General features: G+C 43.9%; 1 protein-coding gene and 1 pseudogene across 1 annotated transcript in view; both read right to left on the reverse strand.

The window, feature by feature from the left end:
• LOC130023723 (leucine-rich repeat-containing protein 37A3-like) overlaps positions 1-5,596 on the reverse strand; it is a 49,218-nt gene extending 43,622 nt beyond the window's left edge. The window contains exons 1-2 of the mRNA XM_056114348.1: positions 2,823-5,596; positions 339-410 (exon numbers count right to left, since the gene is read on the reverse strand). Of these exons, the coding sequence (XP_055970323.1) occupies positions 339-410; positions 2,823-5,596 (2,846 nt within the window). The remainder of the gene's footprint in view (positions 1-338; positions 411-2,822) is intronic.
• Positions 5,597-6,481: 885 nt separating this feature from the next.
• Positions 6,482-15,750, reverse strand: LOC130032415 (RAD52 motif-containing protein 1-like; annotated as a pseudogene).
• Positions 15,751-16,508: the final 758 nt, after the last annotated feature.

The following is a 16,508-nucleotide window of genomic DNA, read 5'->3' on the forward strand; positions in this document are numbered from 1 at the left end:
GCTCTCTCTAGAACTTCTCTTTTTCTCCTCTCACATCTTTCTAAAATAAGTTCAATAAAACCATCTACATCACCAAAATATATACTTATATGTATATGTGCGTGTGTATATACAATTAACTCTACCAGTTATGGAATGGAAAACAAAAAGACTTTTAACGTAAGAGCTTGGTAAACCAAAATTTTTTAAAGAAGTAAACTATTATAACTAATAGAGGTTGTTTTGGGACATGAGTGTGAAATACCTTCTATGTGGTATTGATTTTTAAATTGTATACTAAGGAGGATTTTATGGTGCAATTATTTTTTAATATTCATATTTGGAGAGAATATACTCACAGTTTCTCAACCCAAGGGTATGTCTTCCATGTATTTCCATCAATGGAAGAAATAGAGTTTCCTTGGAAATCTCTGTGAAGAAACACAGTTCACAGACTTGAACAGGTAGGAAAAGAATGAACAGGAAAGTAAAAGAATCATAGAAACACAGAATACTCCAGCTCATCTCCATAGCTATGAGTTTCCCATTTTGCCCAACTAAAAACATGACGTGGGATGACTGGTCAAACAATGAAATATCTCACAATCTGAACTTCCTAATTCCTGGAGTAGATAAATACTGCCAGCTAATTAGCCTGTAAGCCATTTTTCCAAACTCACACCTATTATAACTCCTACTGCAAATTAAAGGAGAAAATTATAATTTCATAATTATCATATACAGAAAAATGAACAAAATTATCAGCAAATAAATATTTTAAAACATTGCCAGGAAACACCAAAGGTTTAAGTCAATGCTCTCTGTTGAAATTTCAAGATAGTAGAAATTTCTAGATAGAGACTAGGGAAATTAGAAAATGAGGGGGGACTAGTGAGGAGAGATATATTCAACGTGCCTCAGGAAAAGAACAAATCACAAAGAATTACCTTCATTGGGGGTGGGGAGGAATGCACAGGAAAGAGAGTAGAAGGAAACCCAAGATGGTAACAGAAGTTACCATGCGGCAGTCATATAGCTGGTAGAGTGGGAAAGTGGGATTTTTGCGCCTTATCCTGTTTACTGACCTATTGTAACAAAGAGAATATGTTCATGAATTTACACATGTATAGACGCATGAAGTTGGTGGAGGGGGGGATGGTGCTCAGGACTTGCCCCTGGCTCTGCGCTCAGGGTCAATAATTTTTCATTGAACTGCTGGCTGGCAGTGATGGAGGGGGACCCTATGAGGTGTCCGGGATTGAACCTGGGTTGGCCACATGCAACGCAAGAGCCCTACCCACTGTCCTAGGACTCTGGCTCCCTGAGTTCAGTTTTAAACACTAACTCTGTGGATCACTTTGAATCTAGTTTTGTCAACTTCGCTCAGCAACATGTGTATATAAGCTGCAAATGTGTACATAATCCAAATATAAACCTAATCAGTTTACATACACAGTTTTCAGGGTGAAAATGTTGAAACAGAAACCTATCCCATCCACCTAGTGAACATTTCCACTCAAGACTTCTGGATGCTTTATGATGTCTAAGCCACAAGTTGAGGGATATGTTTAAGGAGGCACAGATTCATAACTGTTTCATATTACAAGCATATTACATATCTCCAAACACAAAAATCATACCAAACGTGCACAGCTTTTTATATGCCCAGCACATAAATAATTTTTGATCCAAAAAAATCAACCTCTAATTCCCAGCTAAAGTTGCTCTGTGTCAGCTCTCTGCAGCTTTCCACAACTGACAAGATTCTGTACATTTCTGTGCCTCTGTTGGTGCTTGGTGACACGCTGCCTTTCCTTTTTGTGTATTCCCTTTCTCCCCAATACCATCATGTTTAAGAGCCGATGACATATTGTTGTGGCTAGGTTGAGGGAAATGGGTGCTTTATATGGAAAGTCAATGTAAACAACTGTAATTCTGAAATGAGAGATTAATGAATACAGACAGCATTCATGTGTATGCTAGTTGCCCGATATAAGTATATAGTTTCACGGGGAGGCCACACCCGGCAATACTTAGGTGTGACTCCAGGCTCCGCACTCAGGAATCACTGATAGTGGTGCTCAGGGGACCATATGGGATGCCGGGGATCAGAACTAGGTGGAACACGTGCAAGGCAAATGCCCTACCTACTGTACTATCACTCTGGCCCAAAGTATTTACATAGATTTCATAGTATTACTTTTGTTGCAATTGGAGCTGGTTAGATCTCACAGTCAACCCTTCTCCACCACCTTGGCCTCATCTCTATAGGGATTCATGTTAAACTTGTTTCAAGGTACTAACTTCATAAGTATCAAAATCAACAAGTATCACAACAATATTAGGAGGTGATAACTTACCATTACCCCCACCTCAAGAAAAGGGAACTGAGTCACAGAGCTAAATAACTTGTCCAAGGTAACAAAGCTAACAAATGCAAACTCGGGCAATCTGGCTCCAGAATTCATGTCCATAAGCACAAGATTGTGGCACCAGCAATAAAAGATAAGGAGGACAAACTATTTTTTTTTTAAAAAAAGGCTGTAGCACAAAGGAAACAAAGGTTAAGGAATTAAATGAGTGGATGATGGGATGAAGGATAGGCTGATGGTGAGATAAAAATAGAGAAGGAAAAAGGGTACGGACGTTTATAACCAAAAGACTAGAGAAGCAGCAGCAACAGATAAGGAGAATGAGGATATCTTTTGACTAACAAAAGATAAAAAGCGGAAATCATTTAACGTGGGCTGGGGGGGGATGAGGCAGACACAGGGAGACATTGAAGAAAAGGCTCTCTATGTCAATAGGCAGAATGCAGAGAACAGAGGAAAGGGGATTCTTACAGGACGGTGAAGGTGTTGGTGTTGGGCCCTGGCACAGGCACTCTATGGAGCCTCTTCTCTGGACTGAGACCGGAGCAGGAGAGGGTCTTATCTGTGCAGGTACAGAGCTCACATATGTTAAAGGTCATGGAGACATTCTGTTCCAGTTGCTCAGGGAAATCTACGTGTGCCTTTTCTGAAGCATGTCGTACAGCAGGCTGGGCAGAAGAGTGAATCAGACAAGAATGACGTGTCGTCAATGTTTCTGGTTGTGGAGTAGCGTACAAAGGTGGAGATGTGAGTTCCCCAAGATCTGTCTGCTGATGCTGAGGCTGTTCTGAAGGCATTTCCTCACTGGGGGTTGTCGGAGCAGCATTTGCCTTTTCTGAACTACATCGTACAGAAGGCACAGTTGAAGACTGAGTCGGAGAAGAATGAGCTGTTCCTGATGTTTCTGGTTCTGGAGCTAAGCACAAAGGTACAGATGTGTATTTACCAAGATCTCTCTGCTGATGCTGACGCTGTTCTGAAGGCCTTCCCTGTCTGGGGGTGGTCAGAGTGGTACTTGTTATAACTCTCACCTCAGCTTTCTTGGAGGCCTTTGAAGACTGAGCTGAAGTCTCTTGCATGGTGGGAGATATAACTGAACTGCCTTTAGTTACAGTAACGTCCTTGTTTTTAGGTGGAAATGTGACTCCACTCAGGTTTGAACAAGGACTCCGAGACGGTGTGATAAGTGTCATATTTGACTGTTCTGTAGCACTGGTACTTGTCAGGGTTGTCGAGGGTTTAGTCTTCACCGTGTGTTCTGGAGTTACAGTCAAATATTGATTTGTAGAAGGCCGATTCTGATGAAAATGTTGAACCTTGTTCTTCTGTGTGGTTGGAGAAGGTATTGTCTTCAAAACCCCCACACTGGGTGGAGCTGAAATGTCAGCTGAGAGTGAACGAGTGTTCACATGATGGGGACCTGGTGAAACTGTCACCTTCTGATTCTCCAGAGTCTGAATTCGGAAAGCTTCAGAACTCCACGCTATAGAGTCTGGACGCTTAGAAGAGGTGCCTGGCTGAGTTGAAGAAATGACTACCTCAAGATGCTCAGGAATCTTAGGGACGACGTCCTCCTGGGTTGCAGAAGATAAAACAGTTTTAGTGGTTTCAGACTTGTTACTGTTAGGTTTCTTATGATGAGTATGATACCTCTTTGTACTCTTAGATAGCAACCTATATATTTTCGAGATTTTGAGAGTGGACAGGTGTCCAGTTCTCGAGAGAAGGTGGAGTAGATCCCCTTGAGCTTTAGTGACACAATCTTGAAGGTTCTCTATCAGCTGGGAAGATTCTTGCTCCTTAGTAGAAAAGCTTTTCCCAGGGTGCTCTGGACCTTGAGTCTGTGCCTCCTGGAAGACGGACGATTTTCCCACCTTCGTGAGGTCAGTGGTTTCATATGATGAAGATGGAGTCACCTCAGGGGACCCTAGCATTTTATCCTGGGACTCCTGCAGGACTGATGGAGAGTCCATCGTCTCAGAGAGCTGTGGACCTTCACCTTGGACCTGCTGGTGGGCTAAAGAAGATTTGGGTAAAGAGAGCTCTGAAGCTGGAGTCTGTGATTCCTTCTGGACTGAGGACTGAACCCCATTAATGACCTCTGGAGCTATGGAAATTGTCACCATCACAGGTTTTACAGTGACGTGGGGCAAGTTTGAAAGGTCAACTTCACTTGGAGGCTGAGCTGAGACCTCGTGCTGCTCTGGAGCAGGTTGAACCTCCTTACTGACCTCTGGAAACATGTTAATTGTCATACCCACAAGTTTTCCCCTCACACTGGGAACATTTAAGAGCTGAGCTTCATTCTTACTTGGTGATGACACATGTTCAGGATGGTCTGATGGTCTGACCTCATTATTGAACTCTGTATATAAAGGAAATGTCACACCCATAGGTTTAGCAGTGACCTGGGGTAAATTGAAGCTTAGAGCTTCATTCTGACTTGGAGGTGGAACATTTTCTTCAGAATGCAGAAATGGTTGAGCTTCAAACTCCATAGGGGATTCAGGAGGCTGAGCTAGGGGATTCTGCTGGACTGAAGATTCAGTCACCTCAGGGATGTCTGGAGCTTGAGGCACTGTCTCCTGCCGTATGGCAGAGCCACTGTCAGGGCTCTCTAGTACCGCAAACTGGGCCTCCTCTTGGGCTAGAGATTGTTTCTTTTCCCTAAGGCGTTCTGCAGTGCGAGTGATATTTAGGGCTTCTGGCTGGGTTGATGTTTCCCCCTCACTGGGGACCCTTGGAGTTCCGGGAATCTGCAGATAGGCAGGTTTGATGGTGACAGTAGCTGTATTTGAAAGATGGACTTCCTTTGGTATCGGTGACACTCTGTTTTCCTGATCACGCGCTCCAAGTTCCAGTCCTGACTCTAAAGGCTGAGCTTCCACCTCCTGAGGCACTGAAGATCCTCTCTCCTCGGAAGCCAATGTAGGCTGAACTAGGGTTTCTGGCAGGACTGAAGCAGTATCACCCTTTTCAGGGGTACTTGACAGCAAATCTGAGTCTGGAACTACCAGAGGTTTTGATTCCTCGGGAGATCCTAGAAGTGCAGCTGGGCTCTGTTGTGTGCTTGCTGAAAGTTCAGCTTCCAGGGTCTTAAAGGGAAGCTGTTCTAGCTCTTCAAAGGTTTCTGGATGCTGAGGCTGGGGTGAAAAGGATCCAGCCTTGTGACGGATCTGTGGATGTTTCTCTGAATCTCCCACCAAAGGTTGACTCCCCTCAGGATAAAAGATATCCATATCCATACTCGTCGGTGGTGGTAGACGACGAGGTCTCATAGATTTCCTGGGAGTTACAATACCTTCAGCAGGATGGTCACGGTGAACTGGATCCTTCCCCCGGTTCTCAGGGGAAAGAAGATAAGTGAGAAGTTCGGAAATAGTTCCACCTGCGAGCCTCCGATGTGCTGCCGGTTTGTCAGTGAAACCAAGGTGTGGAATAAAAAACTGGTGAGACCTAGAGGAATCTAAGTAATCCTCCTGCGTCGGTGGTGGTAGACGACGAGGTCTCATAGATTTCCTGGGAGTTACAATACCTTCAGCAGGATGGTCACGGTGAACTGGATCCTTCCCCCGGTTTTCGGGGGAAAGAATATATTTGAGAAGTTTGGAAATCTGGGGCCGAAGGGTAGGGGGTGATTCAGCGGCAGGATCAGGGGAAGGTGAAAGCCAGGGATTGGGGGGGCCTGGGGGGCTGGGGGCCAGGGGGACTGGGGGTAGGACTCTCCCCCGGAGAGGAGCGCCCTGTATATGGGTAGAGAAAAGAATTGTTAGTATTTTTATTGCCACATCCATGGCTAAGGAATTAAGGCAGCTGGGCGCTGCCCGTGCATGCCCTTATCAACCACGCCCTTGGCAACCACAGGCCCTTGGCAACCGCAGAACCCACCCCTCACCACCTTTATGAGCCTTTAAGCGCCTTTATTGGATCTGGGCAAAGCAGGCTCCTCAAAGCCAGCAGGACCCAGGCTTTCCTTTTTCCCCCAAGGCACCAAACACATCCAATCAGGTCCTCTACCCCACCCCCCTTGCCTCCCCTCCCACTCTTGCCACCCAACAGGACTGGGACTGCCCACTCGTTTGGGCGGAGCCCCAAGGGTGGGGGAGGAGCAGCTTGTCCCCAGACAGGGAACACTGGTGAATTCAACAGCACTAATCCAGCTGTGGTGGTCTTGGTGCTTCCTCCTCACTACTGAAATCCAAGAGACATTCGTCCTCCCCTTGGCCATCCTGCTTCCAAGAAAGGCAGTTGACCTGCAAGAGGAGCACTACTTCGGGTGGGTGGGGGTTCACAAATGTTGTCATTTCCTTTAAGCTCTTAGTCTCTCTGATTATTTATCACTCTCCTAGACAGGGGATAGCATGGAATCAGGGACCCAAAATTTTCTGAAGCAGGGCTCTGGGGCCAGAAACAGTTGATTCTGGGAGACCATTCTTGAACGGAATGAACAGCCATATGCACTCCTTTACACCAGCCTGGGGGGAAATCCCCCTTTCTTGCATGGAACTCAACATAAATTCATGGAGAAAAAGGAGCAAGCTCCTTTCTAGAGGGCTGCCCTTCTAGCACTCGGAGGGAACACTTAGGATGTTCACGTCAGAAAGTGAAAAGGCTTTCTTGCAATACTGTAACTAGCACCCATTTTACTTTCTTCACAGTCCTTCTTCTCATCCATATCAGTTTTTATTATCTCACACTTCCAGAATATAAATTTCATGAGAAGGGGCTTCTTCCCGCTCTCTAGTTGAGTAGAAAGCCCCGAATGGAGTTGGTTCCAAGAGTAGCCTCATTTAGGGATGGATGTTCGTTTTCTGAATTCTTTGGCATTAGTACGAAATGTCTTCTCACCTTTCTTAGTAAGGTGGACATTGTTGTCTCTTTGGGGGCCACACCTGGAGGTGTTTGACGCTGTACCTGACAGTGCTCAGGAGGCCATGCAGTGGCAGGTATCAAACCCAGGTCTCCCTCATCACAGTCCATGCTCCAGCCTGATGAACTATGTCTCAGGCTCCTAAGCTAAGTCTTTTAAGACCAAATTGTAGGTGTTGGAAGTTTTCTTGGTGGGTTTGATTTAAACTATTTAAAAAAGTTCTTTGCAGGACTAGATCAATAGTTCAAGAGATTGAGCACATGCTTTGCACAAGAAAGATTTGAATTTGATCCCTACCATCACCTGGTCCCTCGAGCACTTCGACAAGTGACTGTAACAAAGAGCCAGGCTGGGTAATTCCTGAGCGCTACCAAGTGTGAATCCCGCTACCTTACCCACAAATAAAATTTATTTTACAAAGGAAAAAAACAGATTTTCAACAAGAGGAACAGAATCACCTTTTCTCTCTTTATCTTCCCCTAACTCCCTAACTTTGGAAACAAATTTTCTGACTTTGAGCCATGTTAATTACATATATCCAACTCCAAATTTATTCCCAATGATATTAAACACATTTTGCCGCCCCCCACCATCCCCCGAATACACACATAGTGTATTCATATGTTCTCCTGGAAATTAACAAGTTAATTCCTAATGTGGAATACTGTGCAACTGTTGAACAGAAAGGTTCTTTCATAAAATATTTCATACAAGATATATATGAGATGCTAAGCTCTAGGTATGAAATCATACTTGAAAAAAATGATAACTTTTCGAATGCTGTAACATAATTGTACTTAAGGCCCCAAATCCCTAGATCCTGTTTAAGAGGAGTTCAAAAAGGTATTTCTCTGACAGAACTCAGAGGGCACTCAGAACTCTCCACATTTCAAAGAAGGCTTTAGAACCAATGGCTAGGACTTCAGGGAAAATTCAGAAATTCCCTCAAATAAAGTTTGAGAGTTTCATATTTTTCTGGGGGTGCTAGAATTGCCTACACATGCTCAAAATTTCTAAAATCTGCTCATTATTTTGAATTACAGACATCCTGTATATGTCATCCTTGAGTTTTTCTCTTCACATACTTGAATTAAATCATGTAGTCCTTCGGTTCTGGCATCAGTGAGCTCCTCAAAAGGCCGATATTCCACAGCTACTTTACCACTTTCTGAAATAAAGTTAACAAGGATCAATTCAAACTTATTGGCTAAAATGTTCTTTCTATAAAGGTAGTGCACAGTGATAGTGGGTGTGTACTTCCTTTATACGTCCAATAATTTTATTTCTAAAGCATAAAATAAGAGCATTTTCCTTGTCAATGCAGACATTAAGTTTGGTTCCTTTTGCTTCTCTGTTCTGAGGCCATTCTCAAAGGTGCTTAGGGATTATACCCACTTAGTACTTGGAGTCATTCCTGGCAATGCAGTGCTGAGCTGGAACTGAAACCTGCTTCCTGCATGCCAAGAATGTGCTCAGCCTGTTGAGCTATCTCTCCAACCCACTCCTTCTTTCATTTCTTTTTATCTGGGGTTTGCAGATCCTACCCTCTGGTACTCAGCGACTGTTCCTGGCTCTGTGCTCCCTGATGGTACTAGAGGGGACCATATGCCGTGCCAGGGATATGCAAGGCTCTGGTACCATCTTCCTAACCCCCCATTGGTTCTTAAAAGTTATTATAGTTGATAGAAATTTTACCAGATGACCACAGAAGTCTCTTTTGCTAGAAAATTGCCCAGACTGCAAGGCTGAAGTCAACCCAGGAGCTACTCGTGTAATAAATAAGGTCTCTGACAACTGAAAATTCCTTTCTCTAAGACTGCAGGGCTATAAAGCAAGGAAAGCAATTCTGTTTGTGGACTCTCTACAGATTATTCACTTTCCTTTGGGCACAGCCGGAAATATCCATAGCACTAGAAAATTCCATAAGAGGAGAACATTTAAAAATCTTAAATAGTATGACCACTATTTGTTTTTGTTGGGGGCCACACCCAGCAGTGTTAAGTCTTCTCCTGACCGAAGTACTTGGGGGCTGCTCCTGGACGCTCATGTTGTGCCAGGAATCCAAACCTGGCCTTCCACATGCATAGCATGTGCACTAGGCCTCTTAGCTATCTTCCTGGCCGCAGCAGAATCACTGTGAAGGTTCACAACAAATAGTTGGTTGGTACATCGAATCACAAACTCTCAATATGTCAGTGCTGAAAACCAACCACGAACTGATTCCAGTTAATTTTCCTCTTCAGTAGGAAAATAGTAGCAATAATTAGAATATTTCGTCCTTTACTAAATTCTAGGTAAGTCTCTTTAAACATTTATTTATTTTATTTTTATTATGTAATGTTTCTTTTTCTTATTTTTTTGTTTTTGTGGGTCACACCCAACAATGCTCAGGATTTTCTCCTGGCTCTGCGCTTAGGAACCACTCCTGGCGGTGCTAGGTGACCATATGGGATACTGGGAATCGAACTCAGGTCAGCTGCATGCAAGGCAAACACCCCACCCAAGGTGCTATTGCTCCAGCCCCTTTCTTTCTTTCTCTTTTTAATGAATGACTGTGAGATAGAGTTACAGACTTACAAACGTTCGTGCTTATGTTTCGGTCATACAATGATTGAGTACCCATCCCTCCACCAGTGCCCATTCTCCACCACCAGTCTTCCCAGTATCCCTCCCACGACTCCCTCATTCCACCCACCCCCCACCCCCCACCCCCCATGGCAGGCCTATTCCCTTTCAACCTCTCTCTTCCTTTGGGGGTTGTGGTTTGCAATATAGGCATTAAGTGGCCATCATGTTCCGCCTGTAGTCTACCTGCAGCACACATCTCTTATTCCGAATGGGCCCTCCAAGCATCCCTTACTTGGTGGTCCCTTCTCTATCTGAGCTGCCTTTTCCCCCAGCATGTGAGGCTGGCTTCCAAGTCGTGGAGCAATCCTCCTGGTCCCTATCTCTACTATCCTTGGGTGTTAGTCATCCCATTCTGTTACTTTATATTCCGCAAATGAGTGCAGTTCTAGGTAAGTGTTAAGTATTTACTTTTACAATATAAGGTAAGCTAAATTAAAAAAGGGACTGGAGCAATAGCACAGCAGGGAGGGTGTTTGCCTTGCACACGGCTGACCTGGGTTCGATTGCCAGCATCCCATGTGGACCCCGAGCTCCGACAAGGATAATTTCTGAGTGCAGAGGCAGGAGTAACCCCTCAGCATCCCTGGGTGTGACCCAAAACGCAAATGAAAGAAAAGACAATTGCGGCTTAGAAATACCTTCACATATCTGTCTAGAGACCCACTGTTGCATTTTCTAAAGAGGCAGAGGGCCAGAGTACTATTACAATGGGTCGAACATTTGCTCTGCATGCAGACAACACAGGTTCAGTCCCTGGCACCCCATGTGGTTCCCCGAGTCCTACTAGAAGTGGTTCCTGAGCACATCGCCAGGAGGAAGCCCTAAGCATCAGCAGGTGCGGCCCAAAAACCAAGAAAAGAAAAAAGAAAAAAAATGGAGGACAGAGCTAGTACTTAAACAGAGGAGTCTGGAGTTTACAGCCACTATACTCTTCTGCTTTACTGACAAACAATTGAGAAAGAGGAATTGGATCAAATACTCTCTCCACAGTCTAAACTATTCTACGTTTATACATTGGGAGGAATATTTGCTGTAATTATTTTTCACAGATTCCACAAAGGACAAATTTGAGACTACTCTGTAAAGCATCTAAAAAACAAAGGAATAGGAAGTACTTATATTTCCATTATTTTCAATATAATTGACTTCTCAAAATCAATTTACTTGCTCGTCAAGTAAGAAAGCTGCAGTACTTCAAAGATAACCAACAAAGTCTTACCTAAACCACAATGAGCAGTTTCTGAAATGCATCTGACACGGTCTTTTGAATAGCAAACTTCTGAGTCGTCTTCCTTTTCATAAGGAAAGATAATGGTCCTACATCCAAACAAAACAAATAGATTTACTACGCCAATCTTTCTAATTGATTTTTATGAAGTCTAAAAACAGAACTGGGCCTGGAGCTCTAGTACAGAGGCTAGGGCGTTTGCCTTATATGCGGCTGACCCGGGTTCGAGCCCCCGCACCTCATATGGTCCTCCCAGCACTGCCAGAAGTAATTTCTGAATGCAGAACCAGGAATAACCCCTGAGCATCGCTGGGTATAACCCCAAAAATAAAAAAGTTAAAAAAAATAAAAATAAAAAAAAAACAAAAAGAGCACTACATCACGATCTTAATGAGTAAGGGAAGGCACCACACAAGGCTATGTCTTGAAGGCTCTGTGCTAAGTATATTCTGTCAGGGCTATTACCATACATTTTAGCTATCTGATCAATTCTGGACATTTGTAAACAGGTAAACTAGAAGGGAGAAATTAGTCAAGATCAGTGCACAAATCTCATACTGATTACGTATTTCAAATGGGCAAACCTACAGACTATTCTAGGAACTTGACATACCTCACACCACTAATATTCCAAGAGCAGCAAACCACATTTGATGGGGTTTAAGGTAGAAGGCTACGAATCATAGAGGAAAATATATTTTTACAGGAGTGTGTATCATAGACACCCAAACACATACACACACACACACCCACACAAACACACACACAGCTCAACCATTAACAACATGTCAATAATCTCTTATTTAAGGGCTTAATGGTCCCTAGGGCAAATAGAACAATCAATGGTCCCTGGGGGAAATAGAACAATCTTCACACACTTTCCTCTAAGGAAACTTTTGTGAAGCATTTTCAGCAGTTGATTCAGAACACACAATACAAAATAAATTGCTTCGGTTCTGCTTGGGGCAGGGGTTTGGGTTCGGGATGGAAACACACAAAATATGGTGGTAGCAAGGTGTAATGGTCGTGGGATTGGCGTTTGAATATTAAATGTAGTCAAATATTTTTATTTTTTATAAAAATAAAAAAATTACTTTATAATAATCACTGTATCATTGTCATCCTGTTGTTTGTCGATTTCCTCGAGTGGGCGCCAGTAACGTCTCTATTCCCCCCCAGTCCTGAGATTTTAGCAGCTTCTTCCAATGATTGGAGCTCTTTTACGATCAGGGAAATGAGACTTGTTGTCATTACTGTTTTGGGCATATCGAATACGCCCCAGGGAGTTTCCCAGGCTCTGCCTGTGTGGGCGGGATACTCTCGGCAGCTTGCCGGGCTCTCCGAGACGCAAATATTTATATATTTCTCTCTATGATTTGTTGCCTACTGTCTGAACCCCATCAAACATGGTGTGGCAATTATGGAAAATGGGTAGGAAGTGTCTTATAATGTGAAAGTGGCCTGGCCTGGAGAGTGGCGGCGGTTGGGTAGTGGAGATCGGCCGCCGGGCAGGGTCCCTTGGGATGGGAAGGACCCTCACCCGCCCCTCTCTGGGGTGCCCTGAGTGAAAACGGTCTGGCATGGAGTCCTTTACTTTGCAAAAATTATAGTGTTCAAAGCAAGCCCGAGCCATCTGGATACCGCAGCTAGGAGTAACCGAATTGGATAACTGTGGTAATTCTAGAGGTAATACATGCAGATGGGCGCTGACCCCCTTCCCAGGGGATGCGCACATTTCTCAGATCAGAGCCAATCTGTTCAGCCTCCCCTTGGTTCTGGCCACGAGGCAGGTGCAAGGGGCTTTGGTGATGGTGACTAGATAACCTCAGGCAGATGGCACGCCCGCACCCCCCATGGGGAGTGACAACCCATTCGAATGTCTGCCCTATCACCTATCAATTTCAGGAGCTTGAGAAAGGTTTGCTAGTACCAAGGATGAGCTGGTCTCATTAAGATTCACCTACCAGAGTCTGTTCCAGTTCTTTCACTAACAGCCCTGCCTTTGATTTAATACCCTAAGCCTAAGTACCATAGATTCTGGGGGGAAAAACATTTTTATTAGTGTATTTCATTATCAAAATGAAGATTTTGGTGAGATAATGGACAATTACACAGGATCTATACTTGAAAAATTTCTTTGGAACAAAGAAGACTGTTAGCCCCAAATAGGAGAAACAGTATTCCCATCCCTATATCTCTAAGGTTCTTGGTAGGAAGACAGCTCTAAAATTGTGAAATGTCCCCGGGTCCTTTGGCCCCACCAAAAAAAATGATTCTGTTAGTTACTACCTAAGATTTAAACAAGTATTGTTAAAAACATCTGCCCAAGGCTTTAGCAGCTTAGCAAGTAGAGGGATGTTTCTGATGTATCTGAAAATATGATGAGCGAGAGAGAGAGAGAGAGAGAGAAAGAGAAAGAGAATGAATGAATGAATTCTTACCCACACCCCCATTCCAGTCCCCACAGAGACCTTCCAGTTTATCCAAAGTCTCCTCGGCTCTGCCAACTCCAGGGCTCTTGCCAAAGGACGACAAAACCACCTCTAAAGCACAGAAGATCTTCACACTTTGCGTCTGAAGTGGTGCCACAATATCTTCATTTTCCCTTTCTTCAAGTTCAGAAAGATACTGAAGCTGGTAAGATTTTAGATTGAAGGTCCTTCTGAACATCTCAATGTAGATTTTAAAATGTTTAATTAGATGCTACTCAATGCCTCTTTTGCAAACGACAGCACCCAAAAGGAGAAAGTGGACAAAGGGAAATGCCCTGCCACAGAGGCAGGGTGGGATGGGGAGGATGGGGGGGTGGGAGGGATAGGTATTCGACCATTGTATAACTGAAACCCAAGCACAAAAATTTGTAAATCTACAAATGTACCTCATGGTGTTTCACTAAAAAAAATCTAAAAAACAAAAACATATTTCTGGAAAAAAAAAGTTTAATTAGAAATAAAAACGAAACTCCAGCAACCCTTGCCAACCGTTGAAGTAACCTGTCACTTCAACATTAAACAAAACTTCCCATGAACTACACCAGCCATGAACATACAGAGCACACAAGACTTGTAGAATATGGACACCACCGTCAACTCACTGAGACCTTATTGATTCTGGGGTGTGACCGGTGGTCCAACACTTTCACTTAGACGACTCTCATCTATCTGGTCTGTAGGTTCTCTGAGCCCGCTGGGGTAACACCCCACACAGCTGGGAGTCATGCAATACTCAGGAGAAAACCCAGGGCCTTGAACACGGTGGGCACAAGTTCCGCACTTGAATTCTCTCTCCGCTTCCTACCTTGACAATCCTTTTAGACCATCCACTGAAACCAAAATATTAGTTTGCCAGTTCCTGGCACTGGGAGCTGTTTAGGGCAAGTGTAGAATGTCGAACTGCTTTATGTCTGCTGAGACGAACCTAAAGACATAAGAGAGGTACTCGAGGTTAGGAACGACTTCCCACAGAGATCTAATTCAGCCCACCCAAGACTTCTCAGTACAAGTTTCAAAAAGTGGCCGTGAAGAGCAAATCAAACAAACTTTGCTAGTTGCTGTAGTTTCAGAGCCATGCTCAGCAGTAATCAGTTCCTCCGAGCTCTGTGCTCCAGGATCACTCCAGGTGGTGGTTGGGGGAATCATTTGTGCGGCTGGGGATAGAACCAGGTTGGCAGCAAGCAAGGTCAGCCCATTAACTCCTGGCCTATTTCTTTGGTCCTTAAACAGTTTAGGCATTAAGTTCATAGGAAGCACTAATACTTATTATTCTCAAGCCGTGGTACTTTTCTGCATTATTTCCAAAATCTCTGATTAATCTGAGCTTGTCCCTGACTTCTGGTGGTAAGTGAAACTATAAGCAGTAAGATCTGCAAGATTGTAGATAAGCAAAAGAAGTAAATTGCTTCAGTGATTCTATCTAGAAGCTCTTGCCTGTAACTATAACCTGATAGGTAAGATAGACCTGCCACCAAAGCCAAGACCTCATCTACAGCACTCCTCTCTCCAAATTATTAGCCTTGCTAGAAGAGACTACAGTTTCGTTTATTTTTTTGTTATGCCATTTTATGAGCAACGATCACCTGCATTTCTCGAGAAACGGTCTCGTTCCTGACGTTCCATTCACTCTCAATGGGATGAACATCTCCGAATGCAACAGTTATGTGTACCTAGGTCGAGAAGTCAACATGACGAATGACCTGGCACCTGAGCTGCGCAGGAGAAAGAGAGCAGCTTGGAACGCCTTCAAGAACGTTGAAGAAATAGCTAAGAGGACAAAGAACCTCCGGCTCCGGGCACATCTCTTCAATTCCACTGTTCTTCCTGCAGTAACATATGCCTCAGAGACCTGGGCCCTACGCAAACATAATGAGAACGCTATTCGAGTCTCCCAAAGAGGAATCGAAAGAGCTATGCTTGAGTATCATGCTTCACTCAAATGAGAGAAAAGAATCCGAAGTTCCGACCTTCTTCGACGGTCAAGAATCGGGGACGCTCTCTCATTTGCCAAGGCGTCAAAAATCAGATGGCTGGACACATAATGAGATTTGGAGGTGACTGCTGGACTAGAGCCATTACCGACTGGATTCCACGGGACATCAAAAGATCACGTGGCCATCCACTTATGAGATGATCAGACTTCTTTGTCAAGACCCTGAACGATCGATTTGAGGCTCTTCGTGTTCCTAGAATGAGCAAATGCCATTGGGCTACATTAGCACGCGATAGGGATGAATGGAGACGTTGCTGGCACCCGCTCGAGCGAATCAATGAATAATGGGATGTCAAGTGACCAAGTGATCAAGATCATCTACATAAGAGCTTCTTTATAAAATACAAATACCTGTATTCTTAGTTCACTACAATTTTAACTTTCAGCCAGTATGTACTATATGAACTTATTAATAAAAATTCAAATGCAAGGGTGGAGAGATAGTCCAATGGGCAAGGCATTTTTGCATTGCATGTGGCCAATCTGGGTATGACCCCCAGTACCCCATGTGGTGCCACTAAGCCTACCAGGAGTGATCCCTGAGTGCAGAGTCAGAAGAAAGCCTTGAGCATTGCAAAACATAAAAGAAAAACTATTCAAACACAAATAAAAGCAGAGCAATACTAATTATTGATTTGTTTCATGTGCCTATCACTATAACCAGTTTACAAGCACCTTGAGTGCTCAAAGAATCCATATTGTATCCTTTCCTCATGCTCTGGAGCAAGAAAAGTTTGTTTCTCACAAAGGCTTGATAGTTTGTTGGTTGAGAGAATAAATCAAGGAATGAGAGAAGAGAACAAAATTAGTTTCCCCAACCTAAAGCTGCCTGAGGAGAGGGAGCAATGAAGACTGATCTTTGAATGCTTACACCACAGACTGGCCTGGACCTGTAGTGACTGCAGCTTTGTCAACTTAGGAAGCTTCAGAAGGGTTCTGAGACTCT

The sequence above is a fragment of the Sorex fumeus genome, unplaced genomic scaffold (genome assembly GCF_029834395.1).
Source record: "Sorex fumeus unplaced genomic scaffold, SorFum_2.1 ptg000001l, whole genome shotgun sequence".
NCBI classification, from domain to species: domain Eukaryota; kingdom Metazoa; phylum Chordata; class Mammalia; order Eulipotyphla; family Soricidae; genus Sorex; species Sorex fumeus.